The following is a 24,262-nucleotide window of genomic DNA, read 5'->3' as shown; positions in this document are numbered from 1 at the left end:
TTCCTCCATGTTACACATTATTGAATTGTAAATTTAAATTAGGTTAATTTTTTATTTTGGTGCAGTTACAAATTTAAAAGTCCAGAATAACCCTGAGATGAGCTAATTGCATTACAATGCATTGCACTGGAAAAGTTTTTTTGTCCTCGCTGTTTCTTGCTATTATAAATCTGAGTAAAAGTGGAAATAATAATAATTATTACACAATTATTGTGAATTTCATTTTTACACCAGTACTACAATAATTTAATTTTAGGTTATTAGTTAACTCATGTGTCAGTATGATAATGGTGACAAAATGCAACATTACTCTAAGCTTGTGGGGACCTATGTAAATTATAAAAAGAACATAGCGACAGTATATACTTAACTAAATTGTACTAAAAATGGACAGTAACCATACTATTGTCGTGTAATGAAATCCTTGTAACAAAAAGTGTCCGTTTTAGATATGTACTGTAAAAACAATATTACCAGTATTAATTACCCTGTTTATAATCGAGTCACTAGTAAAAAGAGTATTGTGCTTCCAAGAGAGATTTCCCATTCCTCATTGTTATTTTAACGTTTACTTATCACAATGTTATTACGAAATAGAGAAAGTTTCCCATAATAGGCCCTTTGCAGCTGGGGTCACGTGACCAAATTTTTCCGAGAAAATTTTCATATTATGGGCTATAACTTAAAGAATACCAGAAATGGAAAGAGCGCATCAAAAACACCAAAATGGCCAAGTTTGAGGCCCCTGGCATTAAAGAGTAAGTTAATACGACAGCTTGAATTTTCGGAAAATTTAGAGGATTTGTATAGAAAATGTTGCTGGAGAGCAAGACCTTGCTCTCCAACAACTTTTTCCATACAAATCTTCTTATTCTTTTAAAAATTCAGACTGTCATAAAATCTCATTCCTTAATGATGGGGGCCTCAAACTTGGCCATTTTGATATGTTCGACATGCTTTTTCCATTTCTGGCATTTGCTAAGTCATAACCCATAATTTTATGAAAAGTAGGTCACGTGATAGCTTAGCTGCAAAGGGCCTATTTACATGTTAAATCACATCTCAAGGTAATCACCTTAAGAAGTAATTCATTGCTTAAAAATTTCTTCTTACCTGCCTTAAGAGTATTTTGTTTTTAAAAAAGTGTCTTAAATTGACCAAGAATTCTTTTCAGGTCATAACATTTTTCTTCTGACGGTTAATTATTTGTAACTATAATTATTTAGCATAACCCAACAGCTGACTCTCATCTAAGTCACAAGAGCAAAATTATCCCAAAATAATGTCAAGATTTATAGAAACTGAGACTGCGAGGCTCTGTCTAATTGTTTTAGCATAATCTACTGACCAATCCATCCAAAAATATTTTATTTCAGAAATTTCATTTTGTTTGATGGGTTATGTTAATGACTAGCAGAAGATCCACAGAGTGCGCACAAAGTTCCTTTTTTTCCATATTAGTGAACAAAGATAATTGAGGAGGCTCAATACAGTTTCCAGCACTTAGATTTTGATGGGTCGTTATAAGCACTATTCATCACTTGATGCTACAATCATGGTATCAAAACACTACCTAATCATTGGTGAACACATTGTTATCATTTTCATGACACAATGTATAGGTTACCATAACAACAGTATGACTTGCTAAAAACACCCTTACAGCTTTAGATGCTTATACAGTGAAACATGTATTAAGCGGACATCCTTGGGACACTCACTACTGTCCACTTAATACAGGGTGTCCGCTCTAAACAGGTTCTAATATATTGTGCAACAATAGTTAAAACAAGACGATCTAAGATGGTAAGTTGGGCTGTAGCTAGACGTGCTACTACAAGTGTTGATCATTTGTGGTGCACAGTGGTTCTAAAAATAGAATGTGTGATATGTACCGTACTAATCATAACAATTACAATTTTCTCAAACGTGACTGGTGCATAAACTGGTGTATTTTGCTCTAGTTAATCTGCAAAGTTGTAGTCAGACAGTGCAATTGGACAGTTGGCTGTAATAGGACACCTGTAATTGGACAGTTACATGAGCCAATCATTTTAAGTCCTCTCCACTAAATCCATCAATAACAACGTTGATTAGTCACTATAGTAATCAATTCAAGAGCCTGACTTTGTAAAATTGTGAAGGTTTAGTTTCCAGTGACTGTTTTGAAAGAAACTTAACAGCTATTTTGCAAGCTATTCGCATATTCTTAATTATATTCAAAAATGACTATTAAAAGCTATTTTTCAAATTGTGGGAAATTGTAATCATTTGGTTATGATTAATTGGTAACAGGACATCGTGTCATCCATTTCAGTCTGTAATCATACTCATGATTAATGCATCAGTCAATTCCAGCAGTGCCCATCCCCCCCCGGGCAACCGTGGGGCATTTGCTCAAGTTGTCAGTCCTGCGGGTGGGGCATCCGCAATTTTATTGCAGCCCGGGGGCTGCGCATTTGCGTACCCCGGGGCAACCCCCGGGCATTCGACACACATGTTTTGGAAAGTGCCATGGATGAGTTCATCGGGAAAGACGAGGCGTTTGTCGAACAATGGCTTGTCCGTCAGGGACTAGAGAAACTTGTTTTTAAAGTTATGTTTTCTCAATTTTAGATATTTCTTCATTACTTGTAAGCATATAAATATAAGCGACAAGGTGAACTATATTTTGTTTATCACAAAACAATAACTGCTATCCTCAAGCAAACTGTTAAAAACAAATATATATGGCATCCTCGTCTCGGAGAGGCGATGGTCAGCGCGTCACTGTCGACAGGCTCTTAAAAACAAATATAAAGAAATAAATATAATCAGAATCAACTAACACGTACTGTTGTCCTTGAAGTCTTACCGTTGCATTAAAATACTGAACAGTTGACCGTTGTATTCACTGATTAATTAAAAAACTGCGGAGGTGTTGGAAGGCGACGATCCCGGGGGCGGGGCATTTGCCCTCTTTCTTCATCCCCCCCGGGGCATTTAGACAGCTAATGTTTCCCCACCCCGGGGAATTTGCCCATTTTTTTAAAAAAATGCCAATGCCCGGGGGTTAGCCCGGGGGGGGGGGGGATGGGCACTGCTGGAATTGACTGATGCATAACAAATTGGACTCCCGCTTTGTGGTTGTTCGATTTTGTTAATCACTCCTATGATTACAGACCGAATTGGACTCCACTCAGTCCTATTACCATTATTAATTATATAGCTGCATTAAAACCCAATATTGCCAACAGATCTATTTTTGCCAACTGTCCAAATTTAAAAGAAATTGGATAGTTTTTGCTCGAACGTTTAGCTTTAAACAGACTGTCCAATTTGAGAAAAATCTGGATACCTTCCATCAACCAATCAAATGTCAAGATAAATAAACGAACCGAGTATTGGCCAATCAAATTGCAGCTATTATCACTGCCATCAAACAGCCAGCGATGGTAGCTCGCTAAGCTTTGTTATATTTTGATAATGGCAGAATTTCCCGACTTTTCTCTCCATCTTTTTGACGTCTCAAACTTTCAATTGGAGTCTTCAGCTAGGTTTGCAGAGATAGATGGTACTGATTTACTCGAGATGAGGGAGAAAAATCAAAACTAGAACGCTCAAAGAAGCACAAAAACCTGGGTTAAAGTGCTTGACCTGAGGCGTGCTGGGCGAAGCGAAGTGAGAAAGGTTGGGGAGATATTCCCGAAGACGAGCTTGACCACGTTCTTTGCCAATTTTATGTAGAGTTAAGACAGCAAAACGGAGATGAATACGAGCCAGATAGCCTTGTTGTTATGTAAGGCTCCTTAGACCGCCATCTAAAATACAACTGCAAGAGATACAGCATACTAGAGTCCGTAAGTGCGCCATGTTCATCTGTTTTTGGATGCTATATAGTTAATAGGTAATAGGAGTACATGCTTGTTCAATTTGAAAATAATCGGATTCAAAAAATTTCTGCCAATTTGGCAGTCTGAGGAATTTTTCTCATCCAATTATTTCCTAATTGGACTGCATGTAGTCCTATTACATATACTATTAATACTAATTAACAATTAGACCCGTAGCCCGCAAGGGCTACAGGTCAATAACCCATAAGGCAAAGTTGACTGGGCTGTTGCACCGTGGCCCTTGAGGGCAAAGGGTTGAATTGTTTTAGTATCACAAAACTAGTCGGACAGAAAAGGCAATAATAAAGTTAGCAAATGCAAGTTGAAGAAATATTTATTTGGGAATAAAACAAAAGAAAGCGTCATGCTAGATTGCAGCAATTTCATTACTCGAGGACTATTACTAATAGTCCTCTAGTAGAGCAGCCAATTAAAATGCAGGATTTGTATTTGTCCACTAGTTGGGTGATACTAATATTACTAATACTAATAGTACTAATTACACATAAGGCTTTGCTACTGAGTAACACACTGCATAAAGCGGTACAGCATAGCATTGTTTACGATAGCAGTTGTCTTCTTCTCTCACTGTTCACTGCAGTTATTTCGTATGTACTAATCTGCACTCCTCTGAGTTCATAATTGTCACCGAGTGAGTGTTTAATAGTCTGGAAACACTGTACTAAGCTCTCAATGGATGGCACTTCTAATAGTACACATGCACCTGAGGGTAGCCTTCTACCATATTTGTCTCTTGCACGAGAATCAAATACCTTATAACTCCCATTATCAGTATGATAGATACTGACACCAATACATTCTATTGTCAGAATAAATGAAGAATAGTTTTGTGACAAGAGTGATTCAAAAGCCCTGTCTTTAGACATAATCTACTGATATCCCTCAATTATCGAATCACAATGATGTAAATTACCAGTGCAGCTTTCACTGTAATTAATTAAGCTGGTAAATTATTTTTCTCAGACATAGCGATCTCCAATCATTGACGATAATTCTGTTTGCACTGAATACACCTGTCCTGCACACTGTGACAGCACTTGTTGAATACAATAATTGACTACTATTCCCTAATTTGCACCAGGTCATTACAGCTATGTATTCCCTTTATCTTACTATAAATCAAAGCAGTCAAAGTCATAGCAACACATTGTTTTCCAGCATCTTCACCAAAGTACATAATATCACCTTGAACATATGGTGCCTAATGATTGTTAGAGTAGGGTCAATACTATGTATAGGATTTGTTTCAATGTCACTACACAGAGTAGCACAATGACCTATGTGGCTTGCATTCTTGTACACACTTGATGATGTATTACAGCTATACATTCACAAAGATATTTGCCCAAAGACCTATTATTTTCTTTCTCATCTTTTGTACAAACTTTAAACTGTCATTATTGATCCTAATTCACGCCATCACTCATAAAAACTTAAATTAAAATTGTAACAATTCAATAAATAAAGTCAAGAATCTGGATATGATAGATAATTGATAAATAAACAACCTCGTCAAGAATTAGATTTGTGCAGTTTTTCATTTGCGTGTTATCCGGAGAAGTGTTTCACCCAAATTTTATAGAGCTTTGGCGGCCGTAATGTAACAGAAACATCTCTCATTGAGTTTTGCAACTGAAACGAAAAGTTATTACTCTAGAGTTCTGACACATTGAAACTGACACTTCTTCTAGAGCAAGAATTGTCCAGTTAGCAAGAACTGAAGCGATAACTCATCCTTTGACCTACGCGACAGCCCTCTCAGACCGCCATTTAAGGTGGCTCCCTATAGTTTTACGATTGCGCGAGCGCTGAAGAAGTAATCTGCGTGTGCTCAAATGAAAACGTCTGTTTTTCGATATTTTATTACGTCAACATGAGGACAAAACGCAAAACTGACAGTGAATTTTCTCGCGTTTCCTTCGGTGAAATTCCGTAAAATTTGGCAGATTGGTAGCAAGTATTTTACTTTAGTCGGAGCCCGTTTTTCAGGGAAATCTATAGGACCAGATTTTTTTGCAGCAGTAAAAGACATAAATTTGAAAATATCGAAAAAACTACCTTTACAAACCCTACTTTTTTCGTGTTTAAAATTCGTATCCCGCTGGAAGAGATGTGCTGTAAAACCTTTGGAAGATTTCACTGAAGGAAATTCATGAAAATCACAAATAAAGCCATAAAAACAGTAAAAAACACTTTTGTTTGGGCATTTATAATTTAAGACTAACTCTCAAAATTTTAACAGAGATGATAGCAAAACAATGTAATCATTGCTTATTACATGTAATAAGTTTGAGATGACTAGGTGTGAAAGTGAATGCAAAAACAGCATCCAAAACATAACACTTACGCGTGCAACACTGTAAACAAGAAGATCTGTTAGATCTTAAAACCGCGCTTTTAAACTTTAACTGTTTTCTTAGTACCACAGTCGCAACGCAGTGCATATTCCAAAGCAATCTTTGATGATTCATTGATTACTGTAGACATCACAGCACTTGATCAACACAAACTCTATTATCGCACCATCAGTCGTAGCCGTTGTGACATCTCCGATGACGTAATAGTCTTAATCTGGAACTTTCTTCGGGATATGTATGGGCATGAAGATATGAACACTATTACAAACCGCTTTCTTTCTTTAAAGTCACGATTAAATTTAACTGTTTTTTTCCCTTGAGTTAAGGGTTAGCAAAGAAGTCACACGAGTCACATAATTCAAGAATTGCGTTATCTACGGCTATCTTTAGTACGGTGGTTATTTCCCTATCAATGACGTAATCTTTGCACGTTCTGACACGTTCTTTGCTTGGCTTGCAAATATTTAATTTTCCTTCCGATCTATGAACTCGCTGCGATGAAACAGTCAAAGGATTTACTTCATTTGCCTAAAACCGCAAGAAATACTGGCAAAATTACAAATAAATTAATGACCGTCGCTTCTGCCGAAATAAACTTCCAAAGTAAACACGATCTTATTTGTCACGTAGCGAAAGTGAAAGCTGCAACGTCAGCGCATTCCATGGCTGACGTAATACCTTTTTTCAGCGTATTTATTATTCCCTTTAAATCCAACGCTTTGATAAAAAAAAAAGAAAATATATTTTACCTAAAAAAAAGAAAACAATATCCGTAAAATCGTCCGTGCATTTATGTTTTAACAGATTCTGGCGGAAAAACATCACACGTTGCGTGACTCAAAGTTTGGCCGAGCGGAGGTCTGCGTCTGGTCACCGACAAAAAAAAAAAAAATAAACCACGGGTAAACCTAGAACCGCGCTCGGCCCATGGCCGCGCGGTTAATGATTACCCTATGGAGCCACCTCAAGGTCATTCTCCAGTATTGCATTGCGCATCCTTACTGCGCATAATTCATGGTGTCATTAGCGCGCACATTGAAAACATGGCAGATTTGCCTTGATATTGAGTTCTGTCAGTTGAAAAATGGCTGTAATAATAAATAATAAATAAATATTTATATAGCGCCTATCCATGCCTGCTCTAGGCGCTGTACAATTCGCCGCTGTAGCTCACTAATGAGCTCGGGCACCCCAAATTTTTCTCCAGTCATTTTAATCAACTAATCATTAGCTTTGCGTGAGAAAAGACTGATCTGATTTCTATGTTTGAAAACTGAATAAATAAGAAAAATAGCAGCTGCACTGTGGTCCTTTCTATTTTGCAGTTTGATAGCGGTGGCGAGCAACTTGGTTCCAATATTTTAACAAAGATTCAGCTGTCTGTCAAAATCAAACTTAAAAAGTTTATTTGTGTCCGACACAAGTATTGACTGTAGTTTGAGGCATGTTTTCATGAGTCTGGGCTCACAAAGAGTTTATAATAACTTGGACTGTGTTCTTGTAATAAGCATTAAATAACATTTTCAATGCCTCACTGCTCCTTAACGAGCACGGGCACCCCCTTTTTTATTTTATAATTTAAGTTCTCATATGATTAATATTCATTGGACAAAGTTTGAACAAAAATCTATCTGCAGTTCTATTTCAGGGGAATTACCTCAATGTCACGCAACGGAAAAGCTTGGAAACTCAAACGCGCCCTATTACAAAACAAAGAATCTTGTCGAGCTAAAACGTTGTGAATTGTCAAGTTTCTAAAGGGTCTTATATCTGATAAAACTAAAACCTCTGAAGAAAAGGTAATTTTTTTAGAAAAAATATGACTACATCGCATGAAAACCAATACATCACCACGTTATTTGATACCACACAAACATTCCTGCGAATATAATATACACACGTAAACGACAAAACTAATGGAAAAATAACAGTTAATAATGCACTCTATTCGAGAAAAAACAAAATCAATGTAATAATCATGACAAAGGTAACATAAATATGACTATTATGTTTCTCTTCACTCTGATGAAAGCCCCTTTTGCAGTCAAACATGGCAACTTTGTTGTAGTTTCCTGAGTTTCATCACGGTGCACCTTGTCTTTATCAAAACTTAAAACTTTCGTAAATTCTGAAGTAACATTCTGTCCATATTTTCTGTTCATTGATAACTCATATAAGTAATTTGATTTCTGGTTCAGTTGGTTCTAGTAAGATCTCGCTAAATCATTCGATTCTCTTGCTGTTTTGAGTGCGAGGAACGACCCATTTCGAAATATACGCTCATTGACTACGTCATCTTTTAGAGTGGATCTACCACGAACGGTGAGCAGGTCTGTATGTTTGAACGTAGAAAAGATGGTGCCATTTGTAAACAAATTCGACGTAAATCTTTATCTTCTGGCATCGTTTCCAGCATCAACTTCGACATCCTGAAAGAAAGTTGAGCCTTAACGACGAGTCTGCCGTATTGCCCATTGCATGTGACTGAGCTTTGATACGAAAATACAGGGGTAAATAGTCAGATCGCCCGACTAATTATTAACTCTTTTTTGTAACACAGTGTAAGATCGAAGACTGCTCATAGCAAAATGTCCAGTCAGTCAATGCATCAATCTGGAATAAACTACTTAGCTTTAAAGCTACATTCAGTGAACAATGTTATAGGAGTCTGAGCTGAGCTTTTAGAAGTAAAAGGCTCTTGAAGTGTCCGTTATTGCAGGTTTTGTGTCACAAAATGACTTAACATGGGTGTCCACGTCCGCTGAATGCAGGTTTATTTTACTGTACAAGTGGGAAGAAAATTTAGGGATTCAAGCTGGTGTCCACTTGATATGGGGTCCACTTAATACAGGTTTCACTGTACTTAAAAACAGTACAGTAAAATTTTTTTTTATTGATCATGAGACGCAACTTTTGGCAAAGTTTAAAAAAATTCTGTAAATAGGGTTCAGAGCCACCTTAAATTTGCAAAACTTTAAGGTGGCTCTGAACCCTATGTACAGAATTTTTTTAAAGGTCACTCAAAAAAGCTTACTTTTTTGTCTTCACCTATAGCAAGTAAACATTCACCTTTTCCACTCACAGAAGTTTCAGCCTCTGACACGCCAGCTATCCTGACGAAATTCATCTTGAAATAAGCAACTTTGGAGGCTGCCATTTTGAAACTGACTCAGCAGCCAGGCCGTGTTTATGTGATGTCATTCCATCTGACTTGAAATTGGTGGGAAGGAGAAAAACCTGCTGACTTGGCATCCTTCACAAGGTCAGCAAAATCTATTTTTTCCAAGTGATTATGCACTTCACTATCTTCAATGCTATCATCTCCGAGTTTAGAGCATGTTTGGCTCAAAACAATATGGCTCAAGAGCAGCCAAAACCCAGCGTGTTAATTAAAAGGCTTGTCAGAAGTCATTTTGGACAAAAATCTCTTGGACAGAATGACGTCATGAAAACATGGCCTGGCTGCTGAGTACTGTTCAAAATGGCGGCAATGATGTTAGAATTTTCGGCTTCTTTAGAGACGAATTTCCTAAGGAAAACCTGCACTTTAGGGGCTGAAACTTCAGTGAGTGACTAGCCTTAGTGCAAGATTTTTACTAGCATTGGTCCAAACATGACCCGCCTAGATTAGCTCAGCTATCCGCGGGCATGTTATAATTGTAATTTTAATTTGATAACAAATAAAATGTATGTATGTATGTAATATACATATTTTGGAGTGACCTTCTCCTTTAAAACTTTGCCAAAAGTTCTGTCTTATCATGCTTATCAAAATCTGATGATATAAAAAATTTCACTGTACTTTTGTTGAATTATAAGCCCCTAAAGCTGTAATTAAGGGTGCTTTTAGCAGGTCATACTGTTGCTATGGTAACTTATTGTGTCACGAAAAAGATAACGTGTTTACCGATGACTGATTTTTGATACCATGATTGTAGCATCAAGTGATAAAGAGTTGTTATAATGACCTATCAAAATCTAACTGCTGGAAACTGTTTTCAGCCACCTTAAAAAAAGCTGTGAATAAATCTGATATTGATATACTATATTAACACTGTTACAGAACAGCCACTGGGTTACGCTAAAATATTGTCACTGTCTGCTCACTCTCAGTTTCTTTTAACTTACTGTAAATAATTGCCATGTGGGCTTTCCATCACCAACTACCAGCTAGTAGAAACCTCAAGCTCACAGTATTGTTATACATAGAGAATTTGGTGTCATTGTTTTAATTGTAAAAGTTTGCTCTTAAAATAATATCTGTATTTGAGCAACAAGTCTTCACAGTTTTACAGAAAGCCTTTTGATCCACCTTTAGTACTGAGGCACTATGTTGCAGCAGTGGATTGGAATGATTTACTACAGTGAGGTACTGGTGAATTCTGCTCTTCAGGTGTATTGCCATCCTTACAACTTGGTGATTCTTCACATGAGCTGTTTGGAGAGTTTGTTGAGAGTTTAGAAGGTAGTACTAGTGACTTTTCACCCGTGTTCTCGGAATTAATATTTTCACTAGTACCATTTTCTGAAGAATTGGTAACTTTCTCATCAGAGGAAATGTGCTCCTCCACATCAGCTAATGTTGTGCTCACAAAGTTATCACATATGTCTTTCACAGGAACATCTTTCTTGTGAGAATGTAAGAAAACAACAACCACTGAGATGTTGTCATTAGACCCTCCACTTTTGGCAGAATCCACAAGAAGTTTAGCAACAGATGATCTATCTCCTCCTTCTGCTACATGCTGGACCACTAAATCAACAGCTTCACCTGGCTTAACAACATCCCACAAGCCATCACATGCTAATATCAGGAAGTCTTCGTCACCTGTTAAAAGGAACATGCTGCCCATTAAAAAATGCAAAGCATGTGGTGGTGAAAGTGAAAAAAATCGTATGTTTTCTTCAGTCATATTACCTTCAAGATCAAACTGGTTAGTATCTGGCTCTCCACTAACGTAAGGCTTGTGTTCAGCATCACCAATTGCCCGTGATACAGAAAGGCTTCCATTTACACGCCAAGCACCAAAAAATACAACACAACCCCCAAGGGCCTCAATTCGCTGTCTTTCATCCTATAAAACGTTACAATAAGGGTTAAAATCTTGTAGCAAATCAAAATTATAAAGAAATTACAACTCACTACAATTGGTAACATTGACAGTTCCTTTATTTAGCACAGTGAATTTGAATACTAAGCAGCTTGTTGGGAGGAGAACATCAGTATTGTATCTATTCTACATATGCCTGTACATGTATGTTATGAACAGTTTATTTGGTCCCAGAGGAACAAGATTATTCACACTGAACCCGTATAATACAGACAGCTCCATAACATGATCACTTAGCTCTACTTCTTGGGGGTCTGCATTAAAGAGATTTATTAATGACAAAATATCTGCATCTATATAAAATAACCAACGGATCATGTTTTGTTCTGTTTAGCATGGTACAGATAATAGCTTTCCTTCACCCCACACTTAACCCACCCTGTGACACCACAGATACACATACAATTCCTGAAAAAGACAACTTTGATACTTCTTGTTACCTCTCTATTTGGTTTGTGGGGATTCATCAATAGACAAGGCTGTCCAGCTTTGGATAGTACAACTTGTGAATCTCCTAACCAGGCAACATAAAGTGTTTCACCCTTAATAAGAACAGCTACGCCTGTGGAACCACTTCGAAGACCCTACCAGGTTTGGAAACAATAAAATTCCATTAGCACCAATGGAGAGATTTACAACATCTTGATCACTCTTATTGTTTCATTAAGTTGACAATATTATATCAACAATGTTCCTGGCAAGTACATGTTTTTCAATGTTGGTTCCAGAAATATTTTCATCAAACATTGACAGTACATAATTGAAGGGGTGAGTGCAAAACCATGCTAAGTGACGATTTGGGTGAAAAAAAAAATTTCGCGAAAGGGCTTGAATTTTTGCATGTGGTCTTCAATGTAATAGAAAAACGCGGCCCTGTATTTTTGTTGCTTGTTTTTGCTTCGTTTTTGAGTTAACGTATGCAAAAATACTTGGCTTTTCCTAGCCATGTCTTTAGGAGTTTATTTGTTGAACAGCAAACAGGCAGACTGTTTATAGTGCATGAAGTCAAAATCAAATCTCACAGCATATACAGAGCAGAAATCTGGGAAGAGATTGTTTACATTGGTTATTGTGACGTGAACACAACACGTGAATCGATCGAGTGTCAAACGAAATTCATCGAAGAAAAAAGAGATGTGCCGCATTAGAGCTCTGTCAACTAATATCTTAAGCATTATTTTAAGGTACCTTGTATGTCTGCCTGGTGGTTGAGAAGCATCATAAAGTCTCGATAAACCCGTAAGTCATCAGCATGTTTTAAAGGATCAAAATGTGTTCTCAAACTTCGAAGGCAGCTGATATACTGTAATCGTGTTATCAGCGTTCGAAGTCAGATCGAGCCAGGCAGCAAAGTCCAAGACAGTTCTTGCCCAAGAAAAATACCCTCTGGTGAGTCGTGGCTCAATTGCCAAGTGTTGCTAGCGTCAAAGTTTGGAAAGCGAGAACTGGTTTTAGAGTGATAAAATTTGTCTTTGTATCGACCGCCATGTTTTCCCGTGCACAAGGTGTAAAGACCCTTCCCGGCATGCATTGCGATCACGTTCTGCTTGGGTTTCTCAAACTGGTAACTAGATTGCTTCGGCTTTTTTCATTTAAACATAGTAATGGCCAACAAGTAGCGATCGATTGTAACATAGATCTGTGATCCAGGTTGCGTTGATTTTATTTCATATCGGCACGATTTGTAGTGTTTTGAACTTCTGGGATCAGCGGACATGCAGATGTATGGAGACCCGTACGTTGTGCAGAAGGGTTAATTTGTTAATCTGTTAGGCGGTGCATGACATAAAGCTACGATCGCGTTTGTCGAAAACTATGTATTTATCTCGTGATTTTTAGCCATTTAAGATGTTGCTGTGTTTGGAAAAGTGCTTATTTAATGTTTATTTGTTGAGTGCAGATAATCATTGTTCCAGATAACCAAAGTAAGTTCCAGATGTTAACACTGTTTTCCGGCCGCCATATTTTACCTATTTAGACCTGAAATCAACATTTTTGAGCTTATGCGTTGCGTGAAATTAACATTTTGCGGTTTTGTAAGTGAAATCAACATCCTTTCCGTCACGCGTTAACGTGAAATCAACATTTTACCTATTTAGACCTAAAATCAATATTTTTGAACTTAAACGCTGCGTGAAATTAACATTTTGCTGTTTTCTAAGTCAAATCAACATCCTTGCCGTCGCGCGTTAACGTGAAATCAGCATTTTTTACCTATTTAGACCTGAAATCAACATTTTTGAGTGTATACGTTGCGTGAAATTAACATTTTGCTGTTTTCTAAGTGAAATCAACATCCTTGCCATCACGCATTAACGTGAAATCAGCATTTTTACCTATTTAGACCTGAAATCAACATTTTTGAGTTTATACGTTGCGTGAAATTAACATTTTGCTGTTTTCTAAGTGAAATCAACAACCTTCCCATCACGGGTTAACGTGAAATCAACATTTAAACCTTTTTCGACCTAAAATCGACATTTTTGAGCTTTTACGTTGCGTGAAATTGACACTTTGCTGCTTTCTAAGAGAAATCAACATCCTTGCCGTTGCGCGTTGACACGAGTCAACATTTTAACCACTTTTGACCTGAAATCAACAAATTTGAGCTTATGTAAGTTGCGTGAAATTGACATTTTGCTGGTTTCTAAGTAAAATCAACCTCCTTGCCGTCACGCGTTAACGTCAAATCAACATATAAACCTATTTAGACCTGAAATCAACATCGAGCTTATACATTGCGTGAAATTGACATTTTGGTGGTTTCTAAGAGAAATCAACCTCCCTGCCGTCACGCGTTAACGTGAAATCAACATTTAAACCTTTTTTTGACCTAAAATCAACATTTTTGAGCTTATACGTTGCGTGAAATTGACATTTTGCTGCTTTCTAAGGGCCCGGACGCACTAGGCAAATTTTTGTTTATTTTGCGAAAAAATCTGTCATCAATTCCCTGAGACAAGTGCGTCCGGTGATTTTTAGATCTACCAAATTTTGTCAAGGCTTACCAAACTTCAAAGACGCCGTCGTCCTGCCTCGGAGCAGGACAAATTTTTGTCAGGCGTGAAATCTGACAGATTTGTCAATTTACACGCCACGATTTGAAGGAAAATGTCAATCAAGAAAATTTGATCTCTCTTTTTAGTCGGAGTATTTCAGTCCGACGCCCGCGAAAATTAAATTTATATTTGCGCGGCAATCAAACGATAAACATGGACGATTCGTACCTCGGTATGCTCCATGACGATCCGTTCGCACAGTACAACTATTACGGTTCCCAAGTCTACGTTAACGTTCCAGCTGCATCTCCAGGACCAAGCTCTGCTCAATTTGTACATCCGTATGTCCACCCGAGTCAGCCGAGTACATGTACAAGTGCAAGTTTCACGACCACATGTAATCAAATTGAAAGCAGCCAAGCTGAGGATTCAAGAGCAGACGAGAGCAGAAAAAGGGGCAAAGGTTAAAAGAAACAAGCGGCAAAGTACCACTCGTTTGAGCCAGAGGAAGAGCGGTGATTGTGATTGACACTTTTGGTTAACAAATATTTTGCTGTGATTCAGTGCGCCCACGCTTGACAAATTAAAAATTTGGCAGAGACAAATTTTGTCGAGATTTTTGGAAGGGCCAAACAAATTTTGTCAGTCCAGTGCGTCCGGACCCTAAGTGAAATCAAAGTCCTTGCGGTCGCAGCGGGCTGATCCTTTGTTATGATAAACTGAGGCGAGACTTCGACTTATAACAAAGGCTTGGCTTGGCTATTATAACAAAGGATCGGCTCTGTTTATCATAACAAAGGCCCGGCTTCGTTTATTTGAAGGCCTCAGCGGGGGAAAGGGCGCTAGGTATTTTAATCAAAAGTGAACTTTGTCGAAAACGCTCCAAATTTCGCATGCAGTTTTGTTTAGGTATGTTTAACAATGTCCCATAGTTCTTCCGCTAAGCTTCGCTTTCGAGATATTGCGTATGCAGAAAAACCACTCAGTTTTCCTAGCGTCGTCTTTATGAACGAAGCAAAAACCAGCGACAAAAATACAGGACCACGTTTTTCTACTACATTGAAGACCACATGCAAAAATTCAAGCCCTTTCGCGAAAAATTTTTTTTCCACCCAAATCATCACTTAGCATGGTTTTGCACTCACCCCTTCAATTATTACAGGTGTTATAAATTTTCTTTATATTCTCATCCCCTGCTGGCCTGATGACCTTTTGGAAGTGTAAGGAGGCAATAGTTGTTCATACACTTTAGCATGAAATAAAACACACAGTCATGAAAACTAAACTAGGACATGGCATGAGAAAGAAACAAGACTTCTAGCCGACACAAAATTGCTAACTGCACACAAGCCCAAACACAAGTGGCCACCTTACTACCATGACCAAGAATTTTACGATCATTTTACTCTTATTGAAACCATAGATCTCACAAGCTAAGGCCTAGGTCTTTACTCCCTTGGACTTCCATTGTTTACTACAATGTCAAACTGCCTGAAGAAAACGTAGGCCAGAGTGTAGCTGTAAAAAGGCAGCATGGGAGGGAGGTTTGGAAGGTTTGCAAAATCTATTACTGTAGATGATGATCTTTTGGGGTTTTAGCCCCTTCACTACCAAGGACTTGAAATACATGTATAAACTTCCACAGGAACGTATTGAATAAATTTTAAAAACTGATTTGTAGCCAGGTGGTTCCATGATGAATATAAAAATGTTACACTGGTTAAGAAAAGCTTTTAAAAATCTTCAAAACCCAATGGTATTACCTGTGAAGAAGGCTTATGTTAATAGCCGAAACGTTGGATTTTGTAGTTTTTTAATAACTTTTCTTAACCGGTGTAACATTGAATAAAATGTTGGTTGTCAAGAAGTGATTGCCAGGAATAATAATACCCACAATAATAAATCATATTTATTGTGAAAACATTAATTAAAAGTGCTTCATAGGCGTAAGATAAAAACTGAAATCATAATGTCCCTCCCTGTTTTCACGTTGGGAGGTTCTGATTGTTCAGTACCAGCTACTCAGCACTCCAAGCTGTAACTGTTTTGGTCGCCATGGTGACTGAAAAAAAAAACATTTGGCAACAAATTTTGTAAACAGGTCACCAATTTGGTGACTAGTGCAGCACAAAAAGGCCAATTGCTCATCAACAAGGTTTTGTAGTTACTTTTTTAAAAGGAAAAATACCTCTTAGTCATCAGGGCTGGACTACATCCTATGTTATGAGTGAATGAGTCAGAGATGTGAGTATGTCGCACCAATCAGATTAGGGCTACCATAAACAATCAATCAGATTGCCACTTGTAAAGGTGAATCATGTGTGTGAAAATAAAACGGCCATCTTTGAAACAAGTAGTCTTGTATCGTCCTTATTCCGACATTTCCAATGCTGCACTTATATCAATGGTTAAGGTAATTCCATCGAAATAGAACTCACAACAAATTTTCTCTCAAACTTTGCCTGTTAGCTGCTTATATCGAGGGAACTTAAAATTTGAAATAAAAAAGGGGGTCCCCATGTTTATTTAGGAGCAGGAGGACCTTAGAAAAACCCCATAATTCCTGAAATTATCTGCTTTCGGAAACATTTATATTTGAACCGTTCACCTCACGCATTAACAGAGGATAAAAATAGAGAGAAAGTTAAGCGAGAAATACAACAATGGATGTATTGCATAGATGTTAAGGACCAATTTGATGTACGTGCCATTATAAAGGCACTCATATTTAGTCGACAGGGATACAATATGTTCCAAGCATGCAGTGTTCTGGGGCCACATATTATCTTTTACGAGTGCTAGCTATGCTCTCATTTTCCGTGATAATTTTTTACTCTGCAGTAGAAATTGGTCCATATTCACTGTATAGAAAGAAGGTGATTTCTACATTCAAACTAAATAAACAAATCGTTAGGTCCCGGTACTCATTTCCGACAAAAACACAACGATTTATCTCTCGCAAGCCAAGAGCCACCATTTTGTATATGTTGTGTACGTGCATGTGCTCGTGAGCACGCGCTAATGACGTGAAAATGGTGCACAGTAGGGATGCGCAATGCAATTCTAAGGAATCACCTAAAGGTTATTTCCCACCTTCAGAGGCCAAAAAAATCGTTTTTTCTTTTATTTGACAAAATTTAAGTGCGTCATTTTATCTAGTGTTTCCAAAAGAAAAACATTAAAAATCTCAAAAAGCGGCCAAGTTATTTAGAAAAAACGTATTTTCAAATAAAGTTAATAAACAGGGAAGGTGTCACAATCTTGTCAACGGGCGAGAACCCTTTGTTTGGCCAAACACCTTCGACAATCTTGGCATCTGCTGAAGATCTGGAGCATTCGAATATCCTTGGAGAAAGTAGCTTAAAAATCAAAGTCAACGTCAGCGCAGGCTGCAAACAAGATTCTTCATCAGAATCTGGCGGAAGTGACGAAGAAAATGAAACTTACCCAAGGGAACTCATTTCAGCAAAAAGAGTATTTCTTAAGCTGTCTGTCGATTCCTTAACGTCTTGTTTTTCAGTGGCACATTTCCGCCTTCAACTTTTTTGGCGCAGGTTTTGCCTTTGCCTTTGGCATCTTTGCCCATTACATTACGTCGCCGTACTGAATTGAACTCCACTGAGCGAGACATAAAAAACATGTTGCGATGGGATGCTTTTCCCGGGAAATCTCGATCTATTGTCATAAATACTAAGAGGTCCTGTTGTTCCATTGGTTTGCGGTTTTATCAGGCATGATAATCTCTGGGTGTGGCGCGACTTGTTTACGAACCTTTACAAGCCAAAATCTTGCATTTGATTTTTGGAGGAATACATCCACTTTGAGCGAATTTATAGGGTATGCAGATTTGATGGGTTTTCGTGAAATTTTGCCAGAACATTCCAGAGATAACGACAAACCAAAAAGTGTTGGGAAATTTTGATATTTAACACAGTTTTCCTGTGGCGTCCATTTACACAACACATCTCGCATATTTTTAGCTACTCCATTTTTAGACGTGGATATCTAGACAACCAATCAGAATATTGAAAAAGCCCGACACACTTTTGTTGATTGATGCCTTGTGAATAAGACTGTGCAGCCATTTTGCTTCTAGTGCGGAATCCGATACCTGATAAATTCTGTCAATAGAAGACGCCTCGGTCGTTTCCCACCTCACTGCCTCCTGACACTTCCTAAAAGAAAACATTGCTGAAATTTTTTTTTATTTATTAAGCTTTCTTATGATATATAGTTTGTTGGGGTTTTATTGAAACTGGCATGCGTACGATTTTTTTCCCAAAGGACACCTGCAAAGGTGGGAAGTAACCTTAAGCCCAGGACTTTGTAGATGGGTTTCAAAAGATTTCAAAATTCGATAACCAGCCGAGGAGTCATAGTCTTTGGCATATACTAACATGTCATCAAGGCTTTGCTTTTCACATCACATGAAATTTCGAATGAAATGAGTCTTACAAACAACTTGGTGATTTCTAGGACAGGAATGATTGTTTTAGTCTAAAATGCACTATTGGGATGGCGAGGGAACTTTTGCCTGTGATGATATTCACCATGGTGCCATCAATACCATTTGCATTATGTGCAGTTCACACCATTTATGTTTATGCAAAATCTTTCAGTTTGTCAATGCAAGTCTCGGTTACGTAGCTTTGTTCATAAAGTAATACTGTCTTCTTGTTGAAACATTTCTTGGAATCGATACCGAGATACTCATTTGAAGTGGTTTTCTCTATCAAAACCAAAGAAATTATGGACGGCTAGTTACAAATGAGAACACTGCTGAGTTTTGAAATTTGCTTTTGTTGCAGGTAAATGTAACAAGATATTTTTATTTCTTAGTTTCAAATGGTAACTTGACACTTTTGTTTTTCAGAATAAACAAGCAAGAAGTCCATTTAGTGGCACATCCAGAAACTTTAACTTAACATAAATGTTTGGATGTCTCTTTTGTTAGTGTCTTGTCAGCAGCATTTCGATATCTTGCATTAATAATGGCAAATATTCTTAATGAATATTAAAAGAATAAAACTATGACATTTCAAAGTCTTCTTGGCTCCATTATCAAGTAGAGGTGTTAGCTGTAGTTTCGAGATTAAATACAAATAAAGGTGACAGAGTACATTAAAATAAGTGTTTCATTGTCATTGGTGTTTGACATGACAGTGCATGCAGTATATACATGTTTCACTAAATACTTTTGCACGTGTTTGTATTCAACTAACGGATAAAATCATGTTATGAGAGGAGAGGTAGGAGAGGTTTGGCATGCTGATCGTGGTATAACTTTTGCTGTTGGCGTTTAAGCTTCAAATGTGAGGAGACGTGCCTGGTGTTGAGTGCTTTTGGAATAAGGAGTTTCCTCGCAACAGGAAGAACATATCTGGTACGCCTTGACATTAACTGCTGACCAGGAGAGGCTAGGACTTGATTCCAGAGGTTAAGAAGGCCAAGCAAGGGGTCAGAACAATCCTTCTTAGACTTTTCAAGAAGGCTCTTGGCTTGTTTGACTACATTCTCCGCGAAACCATTAGACTGAGGAAAGTAGGGGCTGCTAGTAACATGCTCGAAGCTCCATTCGCTCCCTACTTGCAAATTGTGGACCATTGTCCGTCAGCAACTTGGATGGAATGCCATGAACAGCAAAATGTTGTTCAATCTTCATGATCACACTTTTAGATAAGTCGCTGAGAGTGCTCATCTCAAACCAACCGGAGTAGGAGTCGACGAGTATCAGGTACATCAGTCCACTCCAGTCGAATATGTCTGCACTCACTAAGGACCAAGGGAGGTCTGGAACCGGGTGAATGAGAAGCAGTTCTTTCTGCTGGTGGGGTCGAGCACTGTTGCAAGGCTAGCATGACGCTACGTCAGAATCAATATTGGGCGAGTGTCAAAGAAGGCCAATACACGGTTTCTCTTGCTCTCCTCTTTTTAGCGTCCATTCCAGGATGCCCCTTGTGGGGTTGTGGAGGTACTCCTTACTTAAGGTCTGTGGAACCACAACTCTCAGCCTTTCAAGATGACTCCATGGTCCACAATACGCTCATCTCTGATTGGAAAGAAAGGCTGTGCCTCTGGGGGTACACTCTTGGACTTTGCTGGCCAGCCATTAGAAATGAAATGGGTAACTTTCTGCATCACAGGATCTGCAAGAGTGTGTTTCTGAAGTTTGGCCTTACGTGCTGGAGAAATTGATGTAAGGGACAGGATGTCAACCTGCTCATTCATGTTTGGATCAGATTTCTCATCGATGTAGGAGCATGACAGCGTGTCTGCGACGTAAAGTTCAGTCCCTTTCTTGTAGATAAACCTCAAATCATACTTCTGAAGCTGCAAAAGCATACACTGAAGACGAGCTGGGGCTAAATGAAGAGGCTTGTTTACAATTGCTGTGAGAGGCTTGTGATCGGTCTCGATATTAGTTTGCTGACCATAGATGAAATCATGGAATTTTCTGCCTGCAAATGTGGCAAAAAGCAGCTCCTTCTCAATTTGCGCATATTGAGTTTCTGCCTCTGTTACGGCTTGTGAGGCGTGGGCCACAGGATAACCATCCTGTAAGCACGCAGCACCAAGACCACTCTTTGAGGCATCGACAGACAGCGTGACAGGCTTTGAGGGGTCGAAGTACCACAGGACTGGAGGTTGGGAGATGTCTGCCTTGAGGGCGTCGAAAGCTTGTTGCTGTGCTGGCTCCCATCTCCAGTGTACATCATTCCGCAGCAATTCGCGTAGTGGCGCTGTCTTCTCACTGAAGTTGCTAATGAACTTGTGGAGATAATTGGTTCTGCCAAGAAATCGACGCAGTGCCTCTGGTCCATCCGATGTTGGCATTTCTTTAATAGCTGCAACTTTGGCTTCATCAGGCTTGAGACCGTCATTTCTGAACTGATGAACATAGGATACTTGGTTAAGGCGAAACTTGCATTTCTTCGGAGCTAGTTTCATGCCAACTTCTTGCACTCTTTCTAGCACTTTCTTCAAGTTAACATTATGGTCTGCTGTTCCCTTGCCACATGCTAGCAGGTCATCAACGATGATGGCACAGGGATACCCAGCAAATAGCTCTTCCATCTCACGCTGGAAGACTTCTGAGGCAGAAGTGATGCCAAACGGCATGTGCAGAAAGCGGAATCTTCCAAATGGTGTGCTGAAGGTTGTGAGTAGTGAAAATTCATGATCAAGTTTTATTTGCCAGAAACCACTTCTCGTGTCAAGGGTGGAGAATACTGTGGCATTGAACATACGTGATGCAACATCTTCAACCGTCCTCGTAGGATGATGGGGTTGTTTAAGGGCTTTATTGAGATCCCTCGGGTCTATGCAGATGCAAATACTGCTATCTTTCTTCTTCACTGCTACCATTTGTGAGACCCACTCGGTTTGGACAGGGGTGTGATTGCTCCAATCTTGACCATCCTATCAAGCTCTCTTTTAACACTCTCCACCATTGTAAGGGGTATTCTGCACGACGGTCTAATCACAGGGGTTACATTGGCATCAAGCCTCATTTTGTAAACAACGGCTTTATTGCCAAGATTGCCTTGGAATAAGTCTTTGTACTCATAAAGTATTGCTGCGCGGAAGGCATCAGTGGTATCAACCTCATGGACCATGCTGTGCAACTGAATGAGATTCAAGCTTAAAGAGTCCATGAGACCAAGCAATGGTGTTACCAGTTAGTCAATGACGTGAAATTCCAGGTTACAGGACATCGACTGTAAATGAACTTCGAGCTTCACACTGCCCAGGGTAGTTAACATGTCTCCGCCATAGGCAACCAACTGCACTGCTTTCATCCTATCAATCTTCTCATTGCGGCTGATCCTTTTGAATATATTGAGTGTGATCACATTACATTTGGCGCCAGTGTCAATTATAATTTCAACTGGTTGGCCATTGATTTCCATTGTGCAGAAAATTTCACTTTTCTTTCCCGGCTTGGATGTAATTGCATCGATAATGAATAAATCCTCATCTTGTCCGATAGGATATTGTGGATTGACCGTTTGGACAGAACGCCTAGGACGCCGTTGAGGATCTTGAGTGTTTGGATGCCCACCATCATGTTTATAACGGCAAACTTTTTCAAAATGATTGGGCTTTCCGCAATGAAGACATTTCTTGCCAAACGCTGGACATGATTTCTGCTTGGCTGCATGGTTACCACCACAATTTTGACAATTTTCGATACTAGGTTTGGAATCTTTCTTCGATAAACCCCCTTTGTCGACACCATGGACCTCTTCCTTTGGATCACTGACTTGGTTCGACGAGAGCTCGGTGTTGTTTCTGTCTGATAATTCGTTGGTAATGCCAATGTCAGTAGCGCGATTGAGTGTGAGATCCCGTTCTTTTAAGAGTTGCTTTCGAACGTGCCGAGAGCTGACACCACATACAATTTTATCACGAATAAGCTCATCCTTCAAAATGCCATACTCACATGTATTTGCTAGGATTCTGAGATCAGCTACAAATGACTGAAATGATTCCCCTTCTTTCTCGATTCGGGTGTTGAATTTGTGCCTTTCCATAATGACATTTCCACGAGGGTCGCAAAATTTCAGCAAATTTTCTTTTCAGCACTTCGATACTCTCGCAAGATTCTGCTTCATCTCGAACGGTTCCATCTTCGCTCAGTACAGCGTAAATAAAAGATTTCTCCTTTTCAATCGCTTCTCTTCCTGCCAAATTCAAGAAGATGTACGCTTTGGTTCTGTCATCCTTTTCTCCGTGAGCGGTGGCGATGAATATTTCCACCTCTTGGGCGAAATGTTTCCAGTTTGGCACGACACTACCCTTGAAGCTCAATGGTTCGGGTTTTCGGAGACCATCTGCCGTAATTGACTGTTAGATTGTCAGAGAGACCAGGTAATGCGGATTCCCTTTACTCCTGACACCAGTTTTCAAGAGATGACCTTTACTCATCGAGTCCATTTATTCAACTAACAGATAAAATCATGTTATGAAACTGATTTGCATTACTCACACACATTCCACGCACATTCCACACCCACACATTAACATGCTCATTCCACAGTATTGAGTCTGACTGCTTGTTTAACGAAACACTTATTATTCTAATGTACTCTATCACCTTTATTTGTATTTAATCTCAAAAAACAGCTAGCACCTCTACTTGACAATGGAGTCAAGATGACTTCAAAACGTCATAGTTTTATTCTTTTAATATTCATTGTCAAATGTATTTCAAAATGTTCTCAAATATTCTTAAAAATGGGAATTTTTAGCAGAGATTTTCTTAAAGGCTTGTGGTATGGAAACTCTCCAAATTTTCCTGAAGACTTCTTGGCAGCAAGTTAAACTGCAAATTAATGAGAATATTTTGAGGCGACACAGTGGTTCTTTGGTTTTGAAACAGTAATCCTTGCGCAGTTAAAAGAGGTGAACTTATGTCTCTCGTAAAGAGATGAAACGTTTTCTGTAACTGACTTTTTCCACCAAAAACAAACTCAGGCGTTGGGAAGGGTAACATGACAATAAATGTGTGACAAGGCAACTTCCAAACTCTGCAGATCTCATGGAATCTTATAAAATTTATACAGTTTTCCATGCATGTGTCTGGTTGTTTCAAGTCTCAAGTTAGTTAGTGCTGTTTACCTTTAACGTCTTCTCATTATTAATGGGTTCTGAAATCGATATTAATTTGAAGGGGTTTCGTGGAATATCAAAACTGAAAAAATCTATGATCATTGCTGGCAACAGAATAAAACTACCCTACTGCGTGACGATGTTATAATTAAATTGGTTCTTGTTATAAAATGAGTCAGAAAAGCTATACAGAAACAACACTAATCTGCAGTTTACCATTACTTGGATTAGCTACTATTACAGACATCACATGATGTTTAGCTGTCTTGCTGGTAACAGTTCTGTATAGT

The 24,262-nt window shown here is 38.6% G+C and overlaps 1 protein-coding gene across 1 annotated transcript in view; it reads right to left on the bottom strand.

Moving 5' to 3' along the window:
* Nucleotides 1-7,629: 7,629 nt before the first annotated feature.
* LOC110056983 (protein phosphatase 1F-like) overlaps nt 7,630-24,262 on the bottom strand; it is a 37,131-nt gene continuing 20,498 nt past the window's right edge. Inside the window, exons 5-7 of the mRNA XM_089279655.1 lie at nt 11,802-11,945; nt 11,169-11,325; nt 7,630-11,078 (exon numbers count right to left, since the gene is read on the bottom strand). Coding sequence (XP_089135781.1) covers nt 10,579-11,078; nt 11,169-11,325; nt 11,802-11,945 — 801 coding nt within the window. The 3' untranslated portion in view covers nt 7,630-10,578. The remainder of the gene's footprint in view (nt 11,079-11,168; nt 11,326-11,801; nt 11,946-24,262) is intronic.

This window comes from Orbicella faveolata, unplaced genomic scaffold (genome assembly GCF_042242905.1).
Source record: "Orbicella faveolata isolate gen_17 unplaced genomic scaffold, um_ofav_v1 contig_47, whole genome shotgun sequence".
Classification (NCBI taxonomy): domain Eukaryota; kingdom Metazoa; phylum Cnidaria; class Anthozoa; order Scleractinia; family Merulinidae; genus Orbicella; species Orbicella faveolata.
The sequence above is the reverse complement of the archived record's forward strand: the minus strand, read 5'-3'. Positions and strand labels throughout refer to the sequence as shown.